Raw genomic sequence first — 15,637 nt, 5'->3', positions numbered from 1 at the left:
ACCAAACCGAAAAACCAGATCAAAGGATAATTTTTATGGCACTTCATTTCACAGTAAAATAACATGACGCGTCCAGCGGAGGCACCCGCCGCGAGCCTCGGATCGCGATGGATCTGTGGATATTTTTCCAGTACCTTTCCAGCGCCAATCGTGCGATGGGTTTAATATCGAGAATGGAGTTTGCTGGAGATAATGATGGGCAGGGCAAACTCCCTGCATACTAGATTGGGAAAATGGACAGTGGGATATGCGGTGGTGGATTGATTGACTGCCTTAGGTATTAGTTTCTTACGGGTAAGATATCATTGAAACATCGAACATCTGTATTTCATGCTAAATCTTTTATTCCATCCTCATTTAATTATTAAAGACATGTCATATAATAATATTATAATAAAGAGATTACTGCTTGTTCTTGGCGAAAATCTGAGCACCATCCACCAGGCGACGCTCATTGTTCTGGCGGCCGTTGACAAAGTCGGGGTAGTTCAGAGTCAACTCAACGGCACCGTTGACGATGTTGTCGACGGCTTCGACACCCAGCATGAACGAGTGGTCCTGGTTACCGACCTCGTAGCGCCAGCTACCGAAACGGCCACGCGACCAGATGCCCTTCTCCTGGAGCTTGGGCAGGATCTTGGTCAGAGCACCCTCACGCTCCAACGAGGGAGTGGGGTAACCGTGGTCAAAGCGGCGGTGATAGGTGGAGACGATCTCGTCGCCAGGACGGAGCATCTCAGTGTTGACGAGACCCTGGATCGACTCAGCGAGGAGAGTGTCGTGGTTGACGGGCTTCATGGAAGACTCGGAAACTTCCAACATGATCGACCAGTAAGGTCCCTCCTGTGCCTCGGTGTTCTGAGGCTTGGAGCCGTCGGCCAGCTGGATGGTGGGGAGCTTCTTGGAAGCTTCGGGCTGATTGTGGGGAGAGTAGTTGGAGAAGATGGTGGCACGGTAAAAGGGGCAGTTGTCCTCGGGGAAGTAGAGCCAGCACTTATCACCAATGCGCTCGGGGCGAGAGCCACGGATACCAACACCAATGACGTGGGTGGAGGAGTAGAAGAGCTCCTTGGTGTGGCTGATCAATTCCTGGTCAGCCATGGCGCCGGCAAGGAAGTCGACGGACATGGTGGAAACGAGTCTCTCGTAACCAATGGTGGTGCCATCGGCCATCTGGACAGTCTTGTTGTTGGCGTTGACCTTGACAACGCGGCCCTTCTCACCGAAGCGAGTGTTCTCCTTGGGGATGGTGTTGGCGACGGCAATCCAGATGCCACCAGTACCGCCACGAGCGGGGAAACGGAAAGTAGCGTTAGGACCCCAGTTACCGGCGGTTTTGTTCAGGATAACGTTGGTGGTAACGGCCTTGACGTTGGGGGCAGCGACACGCTCACCGAGCCAAGCGCATTGCATCTACTTTGGTTAGCCTCTGGCAGTTTCACTGAAATGTTGAGATTGATATACCTTAGTAGTGGGCACAGCCCAGACCTTGTAGTTGTAAGGACGCATGAAGACGTCGGCGACACCAGTACCCATCATGCGGATAATCCACTCATCGAAGTTCTGGGGCTTGGTGTTGGCGACACGGTGCTCCAGGGCAGCGTCGATCATGCCATCAATGCACTTGACCTGCTGCTCCTTGGAAAGCATGGAGATGTTGTTCTGGAAGGGGTAGGGAACCCATTGACCCTCGCAGCGGACGTAGGAGATACGCTGGTGGCTGTACCAGTCATCGTCGTTGGGAAGAGCCTCGTTGATACAGTCATCGAAGTACTTGTAGTGAGAGAAGATGACGTGACCACCGACATCGTAAAGCTTTAATCCAGTCAGTTTCTTTTTTCTTCCGTCTCATTTATCAGGAGCGAACGTACGAAGCCTTCGGGGGTCACATCGGTGGAAGCAAGACCACCGGGGGTCTCATTGGAGTCAACGATCAACCATGAAGGGCCGTTCTAAGTCAATTGTCAGTATTTCCTAGTATATCCTCGAATACTGACGGATTTGATTCGTACGATCTGGTTCAACCGCTTAGCAGCACCCAAACCAGTTGGGCCTGCACCAATGACGAGAACGTCAACGGAACTGTAGACAGAGGCATTCGTCAGTCATTCTGCTCACATATTCGATCAATGGCATCCATCAGACTCCCACGGAGCAATTGCCCGAGAGGCTTGGGAGAGCAGGTAGTATTCAGTGCTTAGGAGGGGTATCACATACACGTCGGGGTGGGTCATCCTGCCTTGTAGAATATCCTGAAAGCTGGGGACGCGATTTAAAGTCTTGCGAGCGAGGCTCAGCATGAACGATAACAGAGAAAACTGCAGGAAGAAACTGCAGAGAATTTAAGAAATGAGGTGAAGTTGACAGATAGGAAGAAGGAAGGAGGGAAGAGAAAAGGACGAGAGAAGACGGTGAGGTGGACAGATTAGGTTTCGCCGGGCGGTCGGGAAACACGAAACGTGATAGAAAGAGCGACAGACAGCCACAGTTATTTGTGGAGAAATATATCTGTTTCAGGTTTAGGGCGGACCTCCTATTTGATTAGAATTGGCAAAAAGAGGATCGAGCCCTGGGAAAGGGGATGGCAATATGGGATAATATTCAGAGGATGACGAATGTGCGAAAAAAAAAAACATGCAGATTTCCAGCAGCTGTTGGTCGGGGATGGGCAACATATACGATCTCTACAGTTGTTCAGGTACTCTATAGATAACACCGTGTCCGGTGGTATGCTTCTATCGATAGAATGCATCCAGTGTACAATAAACGAAAGTAACCTCATAATCAATGCCATTGACACAATTGTTATGTTCTTATCACAGAGTAGCATTTCACTCTGTGTTCTACCGGGAACTCTACTCTGTACTCTCTGTGATGCCGCAAACAGCCATTATTCCCCATTTAGGAACTCTTGGCAGGTACCAGGGGAATGCGTGTCCTCCGATTAAGCTATCTAAGTCTGATAAACGTCCCGTACCGGACGGAAGTACAGAAAATAGCATCCTGTATAGAAACATGGCAGGGTCCAAGCCGAACCGGTTCAAGTTCGGGCGCACGAGTGGTGTACTCCGGAGTAGTACGCAAGTTCAGCATTGTCCAAGCCGTTCCAGGTTGTCCATAGTGTGCTACTCCGTACCGGCGAGCCAGTTGCACGCGTTGCCTTCAGATTGATCGATGCTGTCTGGACCCTGGCTTTACTGCTTTTGGGATCAAACTGTGGTTGAGATGACACCTGCGAATGATCAACTCTTCCGAGGAACGATCCAGAGGGCTTCGTATGAAGTGGGCTTTGTTTAATTACGAAGTTCAGGGTACATATTAGTATCGGGCGATTAGCACTTAGTAGTGCTTCGTAGCGATTTCAGTACTCTGTAAACATACAGCATACGGGAGTGCCTTGTACTCCTACTCAGTGTGATAGAGACCTGCCGGGACTCCGAGGATGTATTCCCAGCAGTCCCACCAAAAGGATTATCGTTCGCCCACAACGGCAAGCAGGGGCAGATCTTTTTCCAGAAACCGAAAGACGTTGTTGGCGCTTGACCAATCTTGGGATGATAATGAGCTTTGACCGTCGCCAATGGGAGTGCACATGTGGGAAGAGGCGATTTTTTTATTTTTTTTGCAATTCTCCGGCTGTTAGTCTCAGGGTACGTGGACTTCGCGTTACTGTTTGTCCTGCCACATGCAGGGCTGGCTGTACACATCCAACCAGTACCAAAAGAAGATAAAAAAGGATTACTAGGAGTAGTAACATAGTGGAGTATTATGGAGTATCAGTCCCTGAATTCACAGTTCCAAAGCAACCAGTCAGAAACAGTGAACCGGGCGGATGGCGTCAAGGCAGGGCAAAATTCGATCGCCGGGCATTCTCCACTCGGTAAGGGACCAGTCAGCAGGAAAAGACGCTCTGGACAAGTGGCCGGGATTGAGTCCATGGAGCCCATGGGGGGCAATGGGGCTGGGGGAGGCGCCGCTGCTTGCGTAATGCAGGTGGTCGGTGTTAATTTGGATCAACAGAGTCCCTGACCATGAGTATACTGTGCATATACGGAGAATATGAGCCCTCATGTTACAGAATTGAAATATTGAGGTGAAACAGTTACAGATCGGAGGACGAGTTGTGTACTCTGTGTGCACTGTACTGCCGTGAACCGTAAAGACCCAACGATAAGAGTACAAAATCGAGATGAAGTAAAGCAGAGAATAGAGTAACTACAGCGTATGATCACCTGACACCAACCGCATTGGGATAAAGAACTGCCCGCCGAAAAGGGGTCGAAGAAGTGTCCATCGGATGAGTGGAGCCCCCTTAAGATTGACAGAAGGACTTTTTTTTATTCGTTTGCCACGAGCTGCGAATCGCCCAGCTGATAAGACTTGCCAGGACGTTACCGTAATTGTATTATTCTACAGTATGCTGTTTCTAGCTGTACTTTCGTGCACCCTGACCAGCCATTGTGTTAGAGCACCGTTACATAGTAGAAAACGTATGTATACCGTGGTAAGTACATCAGATGAAACAGTAACTCTAGCGTAGTTCTCAGTATCGAGTCTGCTGCGTGCGGACACACTAAGCCATAAACAGCAGTCGCGCCAAAGGTTGGACCCGTGGTAACATACGGTAACCATACCGGGACTACGTACACCTTTTCGCATCTCCATCGACGGATCTGAAGCCAACTCGGGGTCCAATCCCTGCGGTAAAATATAAAATAGTAATAAAATAAAAAACAGGTACGTATGTAAACTTTTGACTTTTTGTTGCTTGTCATTGCTACGGAGTGCTATTTTTTACTAGATTTTTTTAAACACCCTAAACCTGTGCCTGTAAAATCCCGTGCCGCGTTCAGCCTCTCTTGAACAAAACTTGGTGTCTTCCCCTCTAAACCTCCGCGCTACTACCACACCTCTCTTTTACAACTGTCCTTCCATTCCAGCCATCCCTTCTTTTTCTTCTCTTCTTCCATGTCCATAATTCTTCGTCTGCTTTAGAACAGCTTTCTTATCACTTTATTATTTTCTAATCCTGCCAACTCTCGACTCGCTCGTTCATTCTTTATCTTTCTAATCGTCGCCCGTGGCCTCCGCAAAGTTCAGTCAAAGCAGCCTTCTACGGCCGCGCCCTTTCGACTTCCAACAGTTCCTCGACCAACAACAGAAGCAAATTCGCACTTCCTTCACATCCGCAATGAGCGCCGAAGGTGAAAAGGCCAGACAATCTGGCGAAATCTCGCGCCCTGAGCCCACCTTGCCCACCGTCAACCCCGCGGTTGACAAGCCGGAGCCTCCCAGCCCGACCTTCCACCCGGCCGTCTACGTTACGTGAGGACAACCCATACGAAATATCGGATGGATCAATGATATACTGACAGAGAATCAGCGTCTGGATTACTCTGAGTTCCAGTGTTATCCTGTTCAACAAGCACATCCTCGATTATGCTCAGTTCCGTAAGTCCTCCGCGACTGGCCAGGTGGAAGATTTTAGCAACAGTGTCCTAACATGGATCGCTACCAGGTTTCCCCATCATTCTCACAACATGGCACTTGGCGTTCGCGACTTTCATGACCCAGCTTCTGGCTCGTACTACCACTCTGCTCGATGGCCGTAAGACGGTCAAGATGACTGGTCGTGTCTACCTGCGCGCTATTGTCCCCATCGGTCTCTTCTTCAGTCTGAGTTTGATTTGCGGCAACGTCACTTATCTGTACCTGAGTGTTGCTTTCATTCAGATGCTCAAGGTACGTCAATTTGTCCGAATTGTTGAGAGTCACGAACCTAACAAAACTAGGCCACTACTCCCGTCGCTGTCTTGTTCGCTACCTGGGGTATGGGTATGGCTCCGGTCAACCTGAAGGTCCTGATGAACGTCGCCCTCATTGTTCTTGGTGTTGTCATCGCCTCGTTCGGTGAGATCAAGTTCGTCTTCATTGGTTTCATGTTCCAGATTGGTGGTATCATCTTCGAGGCCACCCGTCTTGTCATGGTCCAGCGTCTCCTCAGTTCTGCCGAGTACAAGATGGACCCTCTGGTCTCTCTGTACTATTTTGCCCCCGTTTGCGCTGTCATGAACGGTATCACCGCTCTCTTCCTTGAGGTTCCCAACCTCACCATGGGTCACATCTACAACGTTGGTGTCTGGACTCTCTTGGCCAACGCCGTTGTTGCTTTCTTGCTCAACGTTTCCGTCGTATTCTTGATCGGCAAGACTTCTTCGCTCGTCATGACCCTCTGCGGTGTCCTCAAGGATATCCTCCTGGTCGCTGCTTCGATGATGATCTGGCAGACCCCCGTCACTGGCACCCAGTTCTTCGGTTACTCGATTGCCCTCATCGGTCTCGTCTACTACAAGCTCGGTGGTGACAAGATCCGCGAATACACTGGCCAGGCTGGTCGCGCCTGGGCTGAGTACGGTGCCACCCACCCCGCTCAGCGCAAGTTCGTCATCATTGGTGCTGTTGCCCTCATCTTTTTCCTGTTCATGGGCACCATGGGCCCCAGCTACGCTCCCGAGTCGGTTGACCGGGTTAAGGGCATGCTTGGCGGTGCCAGCGCCGGAAACGCATAAACAGCTTAACTGCCGCGAAATGCCATTCGGGTTGCTCCCGTCTGTCCTGGACAAGCCTGGGATGGTCCAGAGGCGCCTTGTTTTTGGATGGCACTTTTATAAACCCCAGAAATCGGACAGGCGTTCCTTGATTGTATAACAGATGTATCTTACACAAGGAACGGTCTGAGAATATCCGAATTCATACTTAATGCCCTGATTTTCGAATTGTCATGCCGCGATAACGACCCCTGTTATAAAGGATATACAGGGAAGAGCTTGAAGGGAGGTTGCTTTTTTCATTTTGACTTCTTTTCAACTGGGCCCGGCGACATGCAGGGAATGCAGCCGGAGTCTTCCAACTCATTTACTTTCTTTTCACTTTTCACTTTTTCACTTTTGAACAGTTTTCAAAATGCTTTTCTGGGGACATGATGGACTGGTGTATTGTTGTGATTGATTTGATTACCCTACGAAGTCATTTTCGTGGCATGTTAGACTAGCACGAGCTCTGGTGTCGGATATTGTTTGCTTCCCCTTCGAGTCTTTACCCCCCCCTTTTTTTCTTTTTAATTTCTGGGCAACGTCCTTTTTGCTTTTCTTTCTCCTGTTTTATAGGGATTTTCCAAAAATAGACTTGGTTTTAGTGATGTCTTCTCTGTTAAAAGTTCACCGTGTTGCCACTAATAGGCCTGAGGCATCTACACCTGCGCACTTGGTTTCTTTGGAGTGCCTGATTGTCGGCCGCAGCAACCCGGCTGAGGCTGCTCGTCATTGGCCGATAGAAGGTCTGGCGCAGTAAACCAATCAGAGAGCGCAGTGGCGTTGGCAGGGAAGCCTGGGAGGGCCGACGCGCGGACTGGGTCCTGAGTCAAGGCCAATCAGAAGACGCAATTCAATGCATAAGAACCAATCAAGCGAGATTCCTTGCAGCGCACCTCGGATCGTGTGGATCCCGATTCAGCAGGCGGTATCGTATGGTAATTCAATACCGGACAGCAGCGCAACGGGCGCCGGGATTGGGCTCCATATGGTCTTGGCAGTGTAACACGCCGTAACGGACGTAATGCTTCTTTCTCTCCGCATCGCAGCGCATCGCAACGCCGTCATTTTCGCTTCTCTCTTTCTTTCTTACTTTCGCATCACGCGTTTCTCCCGTGGCTCCCGCTGTTTTGTGCCCTAGTCTGATCTTCTCGCTTCTCCTCTTCTTCCTTTCTTCTTATTTACTCTTCCTTCTTCCTTTCTCATCCCATTGAACTCTCCTTCACTTTTGCCCTACTATACTTCTCTTTCTATACATCATCCTCTCGATTCCTCTCGCGTGACCTTCCTATATACCGTCATCTCCTTCACTCTACCTCCTTGAACACCTCAGACATTCTTACGACCCAATTCGTCGCAATCCGATATATATACCCGTCTTCTTTAATTTCTTTTATAGAGCTCGAATCTCGTGTCTTACAGGTTGCCACACCTTGTTGTTTTAGAGCTCACCTCACAGAACACACAGGACAGGTCGAACCCTTTCATAACCGCCTTACGATATTATCGCGCACGCAATGTCTCCCATGATATCCGACGGACCCGCAATGGTCCTCTCTCCTCCTCAGGACCATGCCTTCGGTCAATTCCCTTCAGCTTTGCCTTTTGCCGCAAACACTACCCTTCCCAATCCAGTTCCCTCGAAGCCCTCGCGCAAGAGGTCGCGTGACGATGCCGGTTTTGAAGAGGCGATGAATGCCGCTGCCTTCGAGCCTCCTGCGCCTGTTCCCGCTCCCAAACCCGTAGAAGAGCCCATTTATGGCGAGGGTATGGTGCTGCTGAACCCTCGTACCGGAATGGCTGTGTCCGCGGAGAGTCAGACGGGTACTTGGTATGAAGAGAAAGTTGAACAATCAGCCGCCGCTGCACCGCCGGTTTTCTCGAGATTCCAGACTGGTATGTCTTCTGGTGTCCAGGGTCGCAAGTCTCAGCGCCTGGATCCTACCGCGCCCGGATTAGACGATATCGCGCTTTCTTCGATGCAAAAACGCCTGCAAAACACGACTGACGACAGCCGCTCAAGCCCTTCGCACCAAGAACCCCTGGTTGACGACGCGACTCGCCTTCTCGGTATCAGTTGGCAACGGATTAACGTTAGTGACGACGACGATATGGCCCCTGCCGTGCGCGGTTGGAAGAAGTACATCAACAACCAATACTCGAATTACCTCCAAAACTGTCAGATCTTGATGAAGAGTCGCGCTCTGAACGCGTTCCTCGTCGCGGCGCAGCCGGTGGCCCCAGCGTTCGGCACCGTCACCAACTCGCCTGCCTACTTCCTCTTCAGCGACGACCTCGACCAAGCCCGTCTCGTTGGCTCGACCTGGGAAGCCTGTGTTCAGAATCTCCAATCATCACCCATACTCTTTGAAGGAGCTGAGACGCTCCAAGCAAAGGACAAGCGTTCGGACAACGGGTCCATGCAAGCACCCCTCGGGACGAACACCATGGAAGCTGGAGTGCCTCTTCTTCAGTCTCTTTCCGCTCAGCCACAGCCAGCCGGTAATGCTGGGGTTGGGGGATTGAACGGTGGTGTGGGAACGGGGATGGAGATCGATTCGTAAAGCTCCGCGTTTTACCCCTAGCGACCAACCGACGCCGTTTCCTCGACATCCTCCGTCGTTTTCTCGCTTTTCTCTTGCTCTTATAATCTTTCCGCCAGTGCCAGCCTTTGCGGATTTTGTTAACATTTACCAGTAATCGTGCTACTCGGAGTTCTTACAATCTTGTCCTTTCTCTTCTATCTGCTGTTTATTTTCTCTGCTGTTGCTATATTTCCCAGTGATTCGCGTCTCCATTTCCCTTCTCGTTCGACACCGACTCGACTCGACATTCGGTCTTCTTTTCTCTCGACTTCGCCTTCACTTTTGCTTTGATTTGCTTTGTTTGTGTTTTGCGCTTGTTGTGTATGAGTATGGTCTGTCTTATTCGTTTTCTTATTTTCTCGTGATGAGTCATCTGTCAAATATTTGTGCATTTGCCATTTTTTTTTAAAAAAAAAAGCGAAACAAAAAGAGAAAGAAATGAGAAATGAGAACAAAATATGAATTGAAATAAAAAATATATATTTAGGGAACCACTCCTACCACACCCCCTTTTGCCAGTACCACACCATCGTGCCCGCTAATGCCACACCCTTGACGATTTCCACGTCAATTAGACTATCACGTGACATAGAAGCAACCTTATATATACTAGCACCAGGGCTAGAACATAGGGTTTGATATCCAGGCAAACAAAGGCGCCAGATGAGAGCTATGCTCAAACTCCCAGACACGCATAACTAGTCATAATGTCGCTCAATCTGGTTGGCTATGAGAGCTCTGATGGTGATGGCCATCAAGAGCTATCATCATCCATGTCTATTGCGCCCAGTGAACTGCACAATCAGACCCCCCCAGTCAATGAGACGTTTCCCACCAGAGAAGTCGCTATGAAATTCTTCAACCAACGAAACAAGCTCTACAGAGATATGGAGATGGATGGGGTTGTGAGACCCACTGCTGCAGAGGAGCACTCGCAAGGACGACTTTTAGGAGAACCCAGAGCTACCAGGGCGCTCCTACAATTCCTAGCCAGTACCAGTGTAGCTCTACCCCGAGCACACCTACAGCGAACGGCGGAAAGGGCCCGGAGAGATGATGAATGGGGACTGGAAGCATTGGAGAAGGCAATTAGAACAGGAGAAGGGTAGCAGGGAGGGTAGCCTAAGCTGAGAGTCAGCCTAGGCCACACCCATCTTGGTCCGAAACACAAGGAGAGCACTGTGCTCGAAAGCCCTGCGCATACAGGCTGTTTGGGGCGAGGAAAAGGACCAGAAAGAGTATAGAAAGGGGTGCCACCTCGGGAACTCATAGGGACAAGAGGCCGAAAGCAGCTACGAGCCTCGAGCTCATGGAATATGGTCTGTCATAGCTTTAGGGCTCGATATGGACAACTTGATTAAATAATAATATAGAACCACCAAAAAAGAAGCAAAAGCAGATCTCTGGATCCCATCTTCAAACAAACAGATTTCATCGTCGAGGTCAAAGCCGCATTGCGTTGGTTTTGTCTTGAGTTTCCAGACGGATATTCTATCTTTTTTCAAAGCATGAAGGCTTCTTTATGGCCAGAGTTCTCAGTTGAAGGCCCAGTATCTGCAAAGCCTTTTTTTTTTATTTTTCAATACCAGTGTACGGAGGTTGAGCCTTTACATACATCTAGACCATTTGACAATTGGTCGGCTTTTTGCAAGCAGGTCTCGGCTGTAGGTTCCCCGGCACTCGGACGTGGTCACCAACAATAACGCGAGGAATATGCATTCTGTTCTATTTATTCTGTTCTATTCTCTTTTGCCAACAATTTCCTTTTGTCTCTTGGCAATATCCCCGGCGTATGTTTGATGTGAGCTAATACCTTACCTTAGCGCCTTTGGGTATCTAAATGCGCAGGCAGGACCTCATAAACACAATCAAGGCCTTTGATTCAGCCTCGCGATATCAACCTACGTTTGTCGACCGATCCATAAAGCCATGGACGGGTCATAGCATGTATCTGCAAGAAAGGACAGTGCCCAGATGGGATGCCTTGTATTCGACGTCTTGAATCTCGAATAGCATGCTGTCCTGGTTGTGTACGATCAACCATAGTAATCTGTTTGCCCTCATTTAACGCAATATGATGATGCATGCATATTGGTATCCTTGAACTCGTGTTCTTCATCTTACTCCAGCTTTGAGAGTTTGAGGCTGAAGTCATGTAACATGGATCCAATTTCATGAGCTCACCCGAATACTAATAAGAAGCACGAACGAGTACCGCGGACGGGGAGAGGTCGACTAGTCCTTAGACTGCGGCAGCATCCAACAGATATCAAACAGTATATCAAACATTACAAATATGCCAAAACTCGTAACCTAAAGGAGACTGCATAGATTATGCATTTCTTCGCAGTATTCTAGAGTATTCAGTGTGTAACAACTGACTTCCTCGTAACAACTCAGGAAATCAGTATGGAAAATATTTTTTTATTTAATATATTTCGGTTGAAATGATGGCCAAGCAGTTTCTTTATTCAATGATTTCCAAGAAAATGAAGCTGGAAATGAATTCTTTGTTAAATTGTTTTTGGGCAAAATGCAGTTTCTTTGATTTTTTTTTTTTGCAGAAAGAGTTCTGGCTACTATTACAGTTTATCAATCTCAAATCCATCTGGCAGTTTTGGCTTTTTCTGAATCCTGCCTGACCGCACCTGCGTGCTCTCTTCGGTTGCCATTTCAGGAAGTAGGAGGCCATCATCTCCATCATCTTGAGGCTCAGAGGTCTTATTTCGAGGCTGTTTGCATCGTGCTTGCTTTCTCTGAGTTGTAATTTGTGTGAGAGTCAACTCCTCTAAATGATCATCATCTGAACCATCTAAATCATCAGATAGATCATCGCCTTCGTGGCCCCCTTCTTCATTATCGCTGATCGGCTCGACCTCATTGAGAGGTGGCACAGGTCTCCATATCTGATCGAGAATAGCAGCGTCTCCACTGGACAAATGCTCCTTGATCATCTCTAGCTTGCTTTAAGCTCGAACTTTGATGAAAATAAATGGAGCACCAGGTCTTTGATTATGTCTGGTTTTAGTTGCCCTGACGATAGTGGCAGGCATCACAAGCACAACTAAAGAGCCAAGAAGGGACGTACAACTGGGAAGTATTGGAAGATGTTGAGAGATGCTGCCCTGGAGAATTAGTAGTTAGCAATTCGGAGCCTCCACACAAACTCCACATCGGCGTCAGTGTCCCACCACAATTTGATATCAGAACTTCGATCCAAATCTTAACTCATATCCAACGGTCAACATCAAGTATGCATCTCGATCACAAAATCCCGTGGAATACGGCATCCGCCCATTTAAATCTAATACGATGCAACCGAAGATTCACTCCCCATCGCTCAGATCTTTTTTCACGCAACAAAGCGTCCGAGTCAACAGATCTAAGCCATTTCCGTCGCGTGTTTATCGCAGCTATCCGGGAATTCTCGACAACCGAACAATCCAAACCATTATCGCCAACGTCCCCAGACAAACTCATCTCTGACTCTTTACTGTCTTATCCTGAACGAAAATATGGCCTCGGACCACATGAAACAAACTCTGCATTGTATAATCCTCTCTCTGCAAAACACCAAGATATTCAATATTGGATTAGCCGCGCCGAGCCAGTTTATACCAGTGGCGATGGAGATCTTTCCGATGCGGTGAAGATGCTGATCATCATCGCCGCAGATGCAAACAGTGAAGATATTGAGGCGAAAGAGAGATCAAGAGAGGCGATTTCTTCTTTACTCGCTCTATCTCGCCATCCTCAGATTCCTGTCCATACTTTGGCTAATATCCATTGGGGTCATGGATTTGGAGTGGAGTTGGTTGCGGACTTTGCGTTGGAGGCGTACCTGTTGATTAATTTGGTTTATGGGGTTCTTTTTCACAAGAGATTAAATTCCGGTACATCTATGGCGGAGGTATCACTCCTGGAAATGTACTCCTTCCAATTTTTCATCTCAAAAGCCCTCCCAGACTATGATTACCCGACGCAAAACATTCCTCATCGTGCTTTTTGGAATAAACTGGGTGTTACGGATACTTGGGCCTACCAACAGAAGTCTAGGCAATGTGTTGGTAGTGAAGAGCGGGATATGGGTACAATCGACCCATTGGGAGATGTAAATGAGGAAGTCAGACGGGATTTACGACAATATCTCAAGACGTGTTTTGCGATATTGTATATTTATGATATGTTATCGAGGGAATGGTATGGAGAGGATGAAGCTGATTCGAAGTGGGGATATTGGATTGATTGTTACTTTGGATCTTGTGGTTGCAGATTTTGAATAACACCAAATTTTATAGATTAGAAGGATTTGTCACGGAGCATGAGTGCTCGCTTAGTCACATGACATGTTTGATTCCTTTGTGTTGATTTCTTTGTTCTGTTTTAGGGCCAGGCCCCTCGCACATTAAATAGTTCAGCGCTGGCAGGCACAGCGTTCTTTCTTCTTTTCCCCCTCACGCTAGTATTCCATGAGATAGTCTACCAATATATTTATGTTGAACGAGACCGTCACAGGATTAGTAGAATATGTAACTATAGTTGGATCAAATTAGTGAGACGGTGGTATGGCTAATCCTAATCCCAGACCACGATATCAGCGGCTTTGGAGCTTGAAAAGCTACCAGGAACTTGAATAAGATGCTCATATCTGCGAGTCCTTGGGATCAGTAGGAACTGTATACCACTACTATTGTAGATAAAATGACCCATGAAGCTCTTGCCTTGTCATCAGGAATAGCCCCGGTATATCTGCTCGATACAACTCAGTATCAAGCAGTTGGGGTGACTGATAACAGAAACGAATTGGCACAAATCCTCAAGAAAAAGCGAACGACAAACGCCAGGTCTTTTGGAAAAGTGACACGTTTACAGTATATTCCTGAACATACAAATGATTTGAAAAATCGTGATCGAACGACAAGTATTATTCCATAGTCCATACAGCTGTATATTTTCTATGCATGAAATCATTCAGACCCTTTAAGACCCTTAACTGACATTTTCAACCTTGCCCTTGGTAGCCTCACTCTGATTGTCTGGTATCAATGTCAGAGTGAATTCTTTCATAAATTCATATCTTATGATCAGTCACCAGTCAAGACCAGAATACCGTTTTCCAGTCGCAAATTTTTCTGTTCCATGTCAGTCTTAGGGCAAAAGGCGCGAGGCGAGGGTGGAGGGGAAGCATACCGTCTTGAACTTGTAAAATATAAATTTCGGGTTCGCTCTCTTGAGGGAGAAACTTGACCGAACAAGCAAAATTTGGGTACGGACTAAACTCCAGTACTCCCGTGGTAGTATTATTGATCGCAAACAAAGGACCAACTTGAAGTCCGTTTTGGAGTAAATAACGGTTAAAATGGCTTTGGAGCCATCGTTGAGACTTTAGGGAATGAAGTAGGCTGGACGACATAGCCGGGGCCCGCGAAGTTCAATATAAAACATTTGTCGAAGTCAGCCACGGTGAGTGAAGTTGTAGATATTCGGAATAATAATGAATCAATGTTGTGTGTTGAGGGTAATGGAAAAGAGGGAACAGCCGGCATTAATATGTTCGGCTTTTGACAAATCCAGCTGAAAGCCATTGAGTGCTACCTACTTCTATTACTCTGTACACGGAGTTTTTCCCGAGATCGAACACAGTACAGCACTATACGAGCCTACAGGTGTGTATTGGTACAATCAAGCAGTAAATCAGCATCGATCTACTCCAGAGATCAACATAGACGTCTTCAGCTCAGCTGAAGGAGTGTGCACTGTTCCATAGCGTCATTGGTGCGAAGCCAACTAATACCAAAGTAATAACCGTGGTTCCAGGTTCAGCTCTTGCAGGGACTTTATCGGCAGTTTTTCAGAAATGAATAAACGACCTTCTCGTCGCAGCGGATTGAATCCATGGAGAATCAAAATAGAAGTCGTATACTGCCAGTACTGTAGTTTATCTCATTTATCAGCTGGAACGGGCAGTTCTTATTGTGTCTGCTTGGTATGCTATTGTCATTTCAGTTCAATTGCAGAACAGTAACAAGGACTTGAAATCTGGGACTCACTGAGAGTCCATAACAAAGGAATAATTTGCCTTTTCGACCCATGTTGCTGCCTTCACTGTTTCTTTTCTATTTCCAGACATGGATCTCAAATCAACTAGAGAAGGTCCCAAGCTCGTTGAAAATATTCTGGCCGAGGATGTTCATTCTGTGATTTGAGCATTCCAGAGTTCTCTTTTCCTTTCAACCAATCAGCGGACTTTGGAGTATTCCGGCCCGACGACCTTCCAATCTCTCCGCATGTGTTCTGTAATGTTCTATCGGAACTCTGCCACCACAAGTGACGAGGTTGTAGATCTTGCGGACTTGGTTCACTTTCTGCGTTGATTCACTGCTACAGCTTCAGAGACGGCACACCGGATGATCCAGGTAGATCTTCTATCGAGACGCTTAATATCCTGTCATATTACTTCTC

At 47.7% G+C, this 15,637-nt stretch overlaps 5 protein-coding genes across 5 annotated transcripts; 3 read left to right on the top strand and 2 right to left on the bottom strand.

Annotated features, from left to right (window-relative positions):
* Nucleotides 1-402: 402 nt before the first annotated feature.
* ACHE_20262S (protoporphyrinogen/coproporphyrinogen oxidase) lies at nucleotides 403-2,300 on the bottom strand (the record flags this gene model as incomplete). The annotated part of the gene is made up of 5 exons (XM_043284546.1): nucleotides 403-1,413; nucleotides 1,465-1,815; nucleotides 1,872-1,952; nucleotides 2,013-2,082; nucleotides 2,218-2,300. 5 exons carry the CDS (start codon nucleotides 2,298-2,300, stop codon nucleotides 403-405), a joined length of 1,596 nt encoding a protein of 531 aa, XP_043133326.1.
* A 2,891-nt stretch (nucleotides 2,301-5,191) lies between these two features.
* Nucleotides 5,192-6,569, top strand: glfB (UDP-galactofuranose transporter; the record flags this gene model as incomplete). Its single annotated transcript, XM_043284545.1, has 4 exons — nucleotides 5,192-5,325; nucleotides 5,384-5,451; nucleotides 5,519-5,742; nucleotides 5,793-6,569. The coding sequence occupies 4 exons, from the start codon at nucleotides 5,192-5,194 to the stop codon at nucleotides 6,567-6,569; spliced, it is 1,203 nt and encodes a 400-aa protein (XP_043133325.1).
* Nucleotides 6,570-8,107: 1,538 nt separating this feature from the next.
* ACHE_20260A (uncharacterized protein) lies at nucleotides 8,108-9,154 on the top strand (the record flags this gene model as incomplete). The annotated part of the gene is made up of 1 exon (XM_043284544.1): nucleotides 8,108-9,154. The coding sequence occupies one exon, from the start codon at nucleotides 8,108-8,110 to the stop codon at nucleotides 9,152-9,154; it is 1,047 nt and encodes a 348-aa protein (XP_043133324.1).
* A 728-nt stretch (nucleotides 9,155-9,882) lies between these two features.
* On the top strand, nucleotides 9,883-10,284 carry ACHE_20259A (uncharacterized protein; the record flags this gene model as incomplete). Its single annotated transcript, XM_043284543.1, has 1 exon — nucleotides 9,883-10,284. The coding sequence occupies one exon, from the start codon at nucleotides 9,883-9,885 to the stop codon at nucleotides 10,282-10,284; it is 402 nt and encodes a 133-aa protein (XP_043133323.1).
* A 1,473-nt stretch (nucleotides 10,285-11,757) lies between these two features.
* ACHE_20258S (uncharacterized protein) lies at nucleotides 11,758-12,129 on the bottom strand (the record flags this gene model as incomplete). The annotated part of the gene is made up of 1 exon (XM_043284541.1): nucleotides 11,758-12,129. One exon carries the CDS (start codon nucleotides 12,127-12,129, stop codon nucleotides 11,758-11,760), a length of 372 nt encoding a protein of 123 aa, XP_043133322.1.
* Between the last annotated feature and the right edge of the window lie 3,508 nt (nucleotides 12,130-15,637).

Source organism: Aspergillus chevalieri, chromosome 2 (assembly GCF_016861735.1).
Source record: "Aspergillus chevalieri M1 DNA, chromosome 2, nearly complete sequence".
Lineage (NCBI taxonomy): Eukaryota > Fungi > Ascomycota > Eurotiomycetes > Eurotiales > Aspergillaceae > Aspergillus > Aspergillus chevalieri.
The sequence above is the reverse complement of the archived record's forward strand: the minus strand, read 5'-3'. Positions and strand labels throughout refer to the sequence as shown.